Source organism: Drosophila santomea, chromosome X, assembly GCF_016746245.2.
Source record: "Drosophila santomea strain STO CAGO 1482 chromosome X, Prin_Dsan_1.1, whole genome shotgun sequence".
Lineage (NCBI taxonomy): Eukaryota > Metazoa > Arthropoda > Insecta > Diptera > Drosophilidae > Drosophila > Drosophila santomea.
This window is the reverse complement of record NC_053021.2, coordinates 22243637-22253124: the sequence shown is the minus strand read 5'-3', so window position 1 is coordinate 22253124 and position 9488 is coordinate 22243637. Positions and strand designations below refer to the sequence as shown.

Below are 9488 nucleotides of genomic sequence, written 5' to 3'. Positions count from 1 at the left end.
TTAAAAATTTAAAAAACTGTTTTTCCTTTTATAATTGTTTTGCAATTTCCATAGATATGCCAGAGATATGTTGAAATTTCCCGTTCGCACTTCTGGGAGCTCAACTATTGCGTTCCCTCTTGTTTTTTTATGAATGCCTTGGACCAGACGTACCCGATTTCATTCGATTCAATTTATGGGCTGCGATTTGTTGGAATACATACTCGTACATATGCTTATAAGTCCGTGTGGATGTTCGTATTCATATGATATACATATGTACGTATAAGAAGAGCATTCGTAAGGAAAGGAAAGGAAAACAAACAACGGAAAGGCAAACGAAGCGAAAAGTTTTTCCATTAAATCAATGAAGCATACAAAGTAGTCGCTCTAAGGCAGCGGTGACAGAAATCAAGTCGAAAATTGGCGAACTTTTTGATTTAAACGGATTTCTCAATCCAAATTTTTCGAGTGTCAAATAAACATACATAAACATGTACCTTACTGTTTACACGCATCATTTTATGAAAAGTTTTAAACCGAGTGTGCATAATAAGCTTTTCACGCATTTTCTAGCACACGAAGTTGTCCATTTATTCAGACTGAAAGCGCAAACTGAAAATTATTTCGAAACGTCTTTAATTGGTTCAATTTTGCTTTTACACTTCTTTGGTTATTAACATACGATTAGTAAGAACATGTTAGCAGACTAGCCAGAGTTAGTAGTTAGATTGTGAACGAAAGACAAAATAGTTTGATTTCATACCTAAAACAAGAGAGAACGCTATAGTCGAGTTCCCCGACTATCTGATACCCGTTACTCAGCTAGTGGAAGTGCGAAGGAGAGTCTTGGCGGTTTGTGGGCGTTTGAGTGGGCGTGGCAAAAAGTTTTTTGGCAAATCGATAGAAATTTACGAGACTAATACAAAAATGAAAAAATATGAAAACATTTTTCCAAAGTGTGGGCGTGGCAGCTTTGGGCGGTTTGTGGGCGTTAGAGTGGGCGTGGCAACATGAATCGACAAACTTGCGCTGCTTCTATGTCTCTGGAGTCTGTATGCTTAATCATAACTTTCTAGCTTTTGTAGTTCCTGAGATCTCGACGTTCATACGGACGGACAGACGGACAGACGGACGGACATGGCCATATCGACTCGGCTATTGATCCTGATCAAGAATATATATACTTTATATGGTCGGAAACGCTTCCTCCTGCCTGTTACATACTTTTCAACAAATCTAGTATACCCTTTTACTCTACGAGTAACGGGTATAAAAATTCTATCTTATTTACACTGGTAGGCACAATTATTTTGACAAAATGTTCTTTCGTGTTCCTCAGAACTCTTTTATCAGCAGCGTTCAAAGAGTGCGCAAAAGTTCATAAATAGCATATTAATAATAGCATATAAAAAAAAGCAGGAAGAATTTTAGTTCAAGCTGATCAAAGAGAACTGAGGAACACGAAAGAACATTTTGTCAAAATAATTGTGCCTACCAGTGTAGTTAGGAAATTAGTCTTTAACAACAAGAATATCCCAGCAACCAAAGTGACTTTTGGAACCTCGTCCTGTTTGGTGATACGTATATCGGTTTCTGAAATGACGTATTCGGTATGTGCTTTTGTGGATTAGCCAAAGGGATTTCGGCGCTCATCATTGTAAAAGAATGGGCTTTATGGTATCCACCTTTCATCCATCCCCTCTGTGGAACACCATTTCAAGTGTCATTCCGTTTGTTATACAAGCATATTTTTAATGGCTGACGACAGCTCAATTTTTCCCTCTAGTTTTTGCACTTTTCCCCAGCTCTTTACACAAAAAAACATAAAAGTTGCAAAACAACAAAGGTATTTTTTCGGGTCGAAAAGAGTAGAACAAAAAGCCAATTTCGCTCGGGCAAGTGTTATAGAAAAAATGTATAGGAGCGTGGAGAGGACATATGTACGTTGCAAGTGGTGAGGCGCGGACAATAAATGGCCACATGACAAAACATACGTTTTATGTTCAAATGTATGTCATAAATTCCGAATTGAAGGCCCTATGGACACGTTTTTTTCAGCGAGAGGTGAACATATACTTGATAAGTGCTTATTCAGCATTGGGTAAGTGTATATTTTTGGGCATTATATTCAAGGTTTGGTACTGTATTCTATTATTTATTAAAATAAAACAGGGCGTAAGAGAGCGTTGAAAAGGTAAACAGGTAAATGGAAGCACTTCCGGCCCTTTTCTATTTGGTACTCCCAATGGCTGAGTAACCGGTATCTGATAGTCGATGCTAGCGTTCTCTTTTGATTTCTGATAATTTTCAATAGCAGCTATATATTATAGTTGTCCGATTCCGATAAAATCAAAAGCCAAATTATATAATTTCATTTACGGATTAATTTCATTTCGATTGTTCACCTTTCGCATTATAACACATGGGAAATCCCACACTGGGAAACATATGCAAATTTTCGCAATACCTTAACATTTCTCTTCTGTACCACCATGAACCAACTCTACTCAGAGCACGTTTAAAATAGGTTTTTAATGCAATTGTAACCAAAACATTGCAAAACCCAAGCTGAAGTCCACAGACGGCGTAGCCCGAATTCCTGCGCCAGCTCTCAATAAAAATTATTTGTTAGCTCTTTACAATAGAAAATATAAAAGCCCATGAGCATGCAAATTTCTAAATTAAACTTTGTTCAAGCTGAAGAACCCAGGACACTTCCCAGTTGCTGTTGCAGGTAAAATATATTTGAGTCGGCTCGTTTCGGTGGCCAATTTCCGCTGCCTACACACGGCCAAGATGTTTACACTCTGAGATTCTTTTGGGGCTGCTGGACAGCATTCAGTTCCCCGACCAGAAATATCCTTGCACTGCAAATGCTGTTGCATGTACCCACCGTCTGGTCAACGTGGGTGTCTGTAGCAACCTAATTAAAATTATGTATGGCATTTAATTCTGTTGATGAGAAAACGTGACCAAGAAGGCGGAAATTTCCGTTTAATTAAAATTTGCAAAATTAAATGAAGACTTCCCAACTATGAGGTGCTCATTGTTACTCCACAGTCATTTTACCGCTTGTTTTTGAATTGTTCTATATATGTATAAAACATTGTACTATATTTACTATAACATTGACACCCTTTCCTTTTCGTATTACGTGGCCGATTTAATAAGATGACGTATTCCTGATTAGCTTGGATAGGGTCCGGATCACACAGATATGTATATTATACGTATATACATATGTATAATAGATATACAATATATTGCCATTTCACTCCGGTTCTTTGTTGAATCGCTATATAAAAAGTATATGTGGAATAGGAGCTTCAAGCTTCAAGTAAAATATAAATGAAATTGAAAAAGATCAAAACGCGACTGAGACTGCACGAAGACTTCTTTTACCTACCTGTTAATATAGATTAGTATTTGGGTCCCCAATTCAGCAAACTGCACCATTTGCAGGACACAGGTGTATATTTTATACAGTGCGCAAATACAATAGCGAGTGCAAATATTAGCTGCAATCAAACGAAAACCCGTTTTCGCTTTTGTTTGAAAGTTTCTTGTCATTTATTAATATTTTACTTTGTGTTGCTGGCCATACAATATTCTGTTTTTTTGGGTTTTAATTTATTACATTTATTGTATGTTTGTTCTATATTTGTTTTTTGTTTAATTGTTAATTTTTTACCTCTGCATTGTGTGTGTTGTGTATTTTGTGTTTCCTTTTCTAAACCCTACAATTGAACAAGAATCGAAGAAAAGGGCTTTTGCATGGCAGCGATTGCCTCATTATGTGTTGGCTTTTTGTAGAGCAAAACAAAGCTTTGTTTAATTTTATATTTCCTCTTCATTTTGGTTTGCTTGTCTTGTTCTTTGTGTATTTCGTGTTGTCTTAAGTTCGATTTTTCGATTTTGATTTGCATTTTGTGTTCTTATTCCTCTGCCCATTGTTATTGTTTGCTTCTTAAGTTTGATGCATGCATACTACAGTTCTTGTATTGTATCTCGCATATAACCATATTAAAATACTTTAGTAGCCAAGACGCACTGAAAGCCACACAGGAAGAAATGGGGACCGAAAAGTTAGAAGTCTCGCAAGAATCTCTTCGCCTTAGCTGTTAGTTTCGGTGTGTGAGCATACGTTTTGTCTGGGGTTCTGATTTCATTTGACTTGAACCGGTTGCTTAATTGTCTAGAAATTCTTTTTATTATTATGATTATTTTGCTTATTTCTCTTCATTTGGCTTCTTGTCATGTGTAATGTTTATTTGCTAATGTAAATAATTTATGTATTTTAATCCTCGACTAAAGCTTAATTTCTTTTCGAATCGAAAATTAGGAAAACCATAAAGTTAATTATTAGAAAAAATGTATGTATGTATATATATATGTATATGAAACTCTTTGAGTTCTGCTAACAATTATGCATACTTTGGGGTCTGCACTTAAACTAGTTAATGTTATTATTTATCTTTTTATAATTATTTATTTACTTTTGGTAATACTATATATCTTGCCGCTTTTATGACGTTTTATATTACTAGTTTATTCTTGACCTTTCAGCGTTCGGTCTAAAAAAAAAACACAAAATCCCGCTCATACATTTTCCATTCACTAAGTCTAGTTCAAAAAAAATTGTCTGCATGTGTGCTTTCCATTACAGGTAAATATATTTATATATCTTTACGGCCATGTGTGTAGTTCTTACATATGTATATCATTATATAGAGCTTAATTTGATTTAGATGCAACATTACGGCTGAGATTTTGCTTTGATTCCACTTTATTTACATTGAAAATGCCAAATTGCCTTCCGCTACTCGCATTGTGCTCTACCTTCAATTGTCATAACTAAACGAACGTTGAACGCATCATCGTAATTATCACTAACCTAGATTTTCTTCATTTTTCTATATTTAAATATTAAATTAAATGCATGTTGGGCACATTGAAGAACATAAAACTGCTTTGCGCTTGCTCTGATTGGTAAAAGTTTTTGATTCCATTTCGAATATGAAATATGCGAGCTTCTGCCCAATTTTGCTCGGTTTTTTAGGGATTGCAGATTTGATTTGAAAGGGGTGCTGAAGTGGATGAATGTGAATGTGAATTAAAATTCCAATAAATCACGACATCCATTTAATTATTAAAAGCGGATTTGAGTGTTCAATGTCAAATAATTCAGCCTGCACATGCGGTAGATCCTCTTATAACTCATTTATTTGCGAATGGGTAAGCGAATACGTTTCGGTATTTTCAGATAAGCTGGATGTACAGAATCGCTGTGCTAGCTGGGCATTAATGTTTTGTAAATACTTGCAATATCTCGCCATCGTTGGCTGATTGAAACAAATTTCAGATCACCTTGAGGTCACCTCAAACAGTGTTGAGGAGGTAAGTTAACTTTTGGGACCGCCTAATTTTTAAAAAGGACATTTGGAAAGGGTCAATTAGGGATGCGTTTCAAGCTGAATGTGAAATTCATTGAAATGCAAAAATATCTTTTACAAATGTAACACCCCTCAACTCGGCACTTGCACCCACGCTTCTAGTATTTACCTAATCCTTCTGGTGGTGCGACTAACACACGCTCAAGTGGTTTGAATTTAGCACCACGCCCGCCGCCATGTAACCGTTATTCTGCCGGTGGGCATGGGCGTGAGCGTGGGCGTGGTGGTTGTGCGCGTGGGCGTGACCTACGTCCACAGAGGAGTCGGCCACCACCAATCCCGCTCCCACGCCCACGCCCACGCCTACAAGGGGACTTCCCGCCTTGCCCAGAGGCACCCCAACAATCGGCACGCCCCCAATGGGCGTGGTGGCCGTGGTGGTTGTGGAGCCGGTGCCTGTGCTGAGGCTGGTCCCACTGATGTGCGCACTAATGCCACTGGGCACACTGGACACGTGCGGCGAGCCACCCGCGTCGGTCGTATTATTGGAGTTATTTGAATTATTCGCTAAGGCTGCTGCCGCTACTGCTCCCGCATTGGCAGCGGTCCTGGTCAACTCTTCATTGGGGATGGAGAAGTGCCTGTATGATATATACTCCGGCGGCAGGGCGGCCTGCCGCTTGGCGTTTTCGATGCGCTGCTTCTTCAGCTTGACATAACTTAGCACCGAGATCATTACGATGAACACTATGATGCCCAGGCAACATCCCACAATCAGGCCCAATCTTCTGGTCAGAATGGAGTGAATGAAACCATTGCTGGAAAGCCCGTTCTCGTCGGTGACCAAGCTGGGCGTGGAGTCTAGTGTCTGGACATCCGTGCAGGCGGAGATGTGGGAGTTCTTGAGCACCTCCATCAGGGCGTGGTCCTGACCGATGGCGTTGTCCAGGTCCCGGTCAGGATTCTGGTCGTGGTTGTGGCTGTGGTCCTGGACCATGGCTGCATTGGTGTTGCTATTGGAGTTCCGGTTCTGCTGATGCTGGTGCTGATAAGGCGAAAAGGACTCGGGTAGAGGCGCCGACATCATCACCGCCTCCTCCTCACGCAAGGACTCGTTGGCATGGAGCCGTTGCAGAGCGTTTGCCAGCGGCTCCGAGAGCCAATTACCGCTCCCGATGACACAAATGTGATAGCGTGTATTGGGGCTCAGCTTGGTTAGCTTCGTCGAGCTGGCCGTTCCATTTAGCCTCTTGCCGTGGATCTGTGGAATAAATTAAGCAGGTTGCAAGATGGTTATTGTCATAGCCATGTACCCATTGTCGTTTCCATTCTCATTTTCATTTTCATCAGCATCGCCGATTCGACATCCGTGTCGCTTTATTAAAAACGTTCCCTGCGGCCCTCCGCTTTCCGCGACCACAGTGGCCTCTTTGCTGGCGGTATGTTGATGGAGCACGGCCCTCTGAGGGCCTTAAAGCGTTAGAAAATTTGTAGTAATGGGAGGACAGAACGGGCAGTCGCGCGATCTGAAGGGGATTTATCGACCGGATAGTGCCTAATTGGCAGATCACGAACAGCTTAAGGCCTTCGTGCAAACGGAATAAACGTAAAGGATAGGTGAGCTGGTATATTCAGGCCTCTATAACAAGAGGAACACAGAAAAATGTTGTAGTCCACAAAAGAGTTTCACTAATAGGACTCGAAATAATTCTTTAATGTCCCTACAACTGAGAAATCACTTTTAACTTTTATATTTATAGTAATTTCTTAACACCTTATGCAATAATACAAAAAATATACATTGAGGGCATCAATATTCATCACAATTAAGCTTTGACGTCTATCAATGCCTTTTATCGAAGAATAAAGAAAATATAATTTAATAAGCAATTAAAAAGTATTGGTCATTGGGAACTTTGTCGCTTATCGAAAGTGGTCAATGGGCAAAGGACCTACATTAAAGTTTAATGGTACGAAATTCAGGAAATATTAGCCAGAATCGCAGACTGTCAAATTAGTTTCGAGTTTGGCAAACGCAAATCCCAAAAACTTAAAATTGTACTGTTCCTCATTATTTATTAAAAAGACCTATGTAAGTATATTCTCCTCAGCAAATTGAGCCATTTAATAGAACATATAACAAGAAGGGAACCCATCACACGTAACACATACCTATTACACGATTCTAAGACTAGTCTCAAAACGAGTGTTCAAATGGCACAGTGAAAACAATCGCTGTTTGGATAGGTCCTTACCTCATCGGTGGCGACGGGTAACCGCTCCCTGTTCCGTTCCCTCTCCCGATCCCGCTCTCGTGCGCGCTGCTCCTGCTCCCGGCTTCGCTGCCTGTCGGGGTCGTGACCCCTGTCCCTGTGACCGTCCCGCTCAAGGTTCGTTGGAGATCCGTCCGGAACAAGCCCGTCGCCAGTGGCGTGGTAAACAATTTCGAAGCCATTGAGGCCCAAATGGTCGCGGCTCTGCCAGGATACGACCACCGAGTAGGGCTGAATGTCCTGGATGGCCATTTTGGGTATTAGCGGCGCGTCGCAAAACTGCTGCGGTTCCATCGTGCCGAACACCTTGCCCCGCAGCTCCGTCGGGTGTTCGCACCTTAGGTAATTAATGGAATCACCGCCCAGCCGTCCGGTCAGTCCGCCAACACCTCCCCCTGCGCTGGAGCCCGTGGAAAGCGACCATTTACGATGATCCCGCAACCATTCCCAGAGCTTCTGGGCGTCACAGCTGCAATGCAGTGGATTCTCTGAAACGAGCACGCAATATGAACAACAAATTGGCCATGAGAACTGGTTGACGAAGGGAAAGACTGCTATGTTCAAAAACGAAATATTTAAAGTCCGGTTAACTTTTATCTATATACAGTAATAGAAACAGAGGTAACAAAAAATGGTTTATTTTGTTTTATTATTTCACTTGGCTTTAGGTAAAGTGTCAATAGCTGGAATAGCGCATTGAACATTATCTTTAGTTTTGTTTTGAGTCGCTGCAGCCGAGGAAAGAAATCTTTTTGCAAAACTAGGAGTCATCTAAAATATTTGTAAGGTCTAGAGTTGTTAATTTTAAATTGCCTTAGAAGTTCGAACTACAATTTAGAACGATTCTGTAAATGAAAACCAAGTTAACCTAATAGGAGTTTAAAACAAGAGAGAACGCTATAGTCGAGTTCCCCGACTATCTGATACCCGTTACTCAGCTAGTAGAAGTGCGAAGGAGAGTCGGATTGTGGGCGTCAGAGTGGGCGTGGCAAAAAGTTTTTTGGCAAATTGATAGAAATTTACAAGACCAATACAAAAATGAAAAAATATCAAAACATTTTTCAAAAGTGTGGGCGTGGCAGTTTTGGGCGGTTTGTGGGCGTTAGAGTGGGCGTGGCAACATAAATCGACAAACTTGCGCTGCTTCTTTGTCTCTGGAGTCTGTATGCTTAATCTCAACTTTCTAGCTTTTGTAGTTCCTGAGATCTCGACGTTCATATGGACAGACAGACGGACGGACAGACGGACATGGCCAGATCGACTCGGCTATTGATCCTGATCAAGAATATATATACTTTATATGGTCGGAAACGCTTCCTTCTGCCTGTTACATACTTTTCAACGAATCTAGAATCTAGTTCTAACATTTCTCAAAAGTGTGGGCGTGGCAGCTTCGGGCGGTTTGTGGGCGTTAGAGTGGGCGTGGCAAAAAGTTTTTTGGCAAATCGATAGAAATTTACAAGACCAATACAAAAATGAAAAAATATCAAAACATTTTTCAAAAGTGTGGGCGTGGCAGTTTTGGGCGGTTTGTGGGCGTTAGAGTGGGCGTGGCAACATGAATCGACAAATTTGCGCTGCGTCTATGTCTCTGGAGTTTGTATGCCTAATCTCAACTTTCTAGCTTTTGTAGTTCCTGAAATCTTAGCGTTCATACGGACGGACATGGCCAGATCGACTCGGCTATTGATCCTGATCAAGAATATATATACTTTATATGGTCGGAAACGCTTCCTTCTGCCTGTTACATACTTTTCAACGAATCTAGTATACCCATTTACTCTACGAGTAACGGGTATAATGAGTTTGGGAATAATCTAGATGACTAAGGTTGTAAAAT

At 40.6% G+C, this 9488-nt stretch overlaps 1 protein-coding gene across 1 annotated transcript in view; it reads right to left on the bottom strand.

The window, feature by feature from the left end:
- Positions 1-3549: 3549 nt before the first annotated feature.
- Positions 3550-9488, bottom strand: part of LOC120457339 (chaoptin) — a 210111-nt gene continuing 204172 nt past the window's right edge. The window contains exons 9-10 of the mRNA XM_039644848.2: positions 7631-8136; positions 3550-6636 (exon numbers count right to left, since the gene is read on the bottom strand). Of these exons, the coding sequence (XP_039500782.1) occupies positions 5566-6636; positions 7631-8136 (1577 nt within the window). The 3' untranslated portion in view covers positions 3550-5565. The remainder of the gene's footprint in view (positions 6637-7630; positions 8137-9488) is intronic.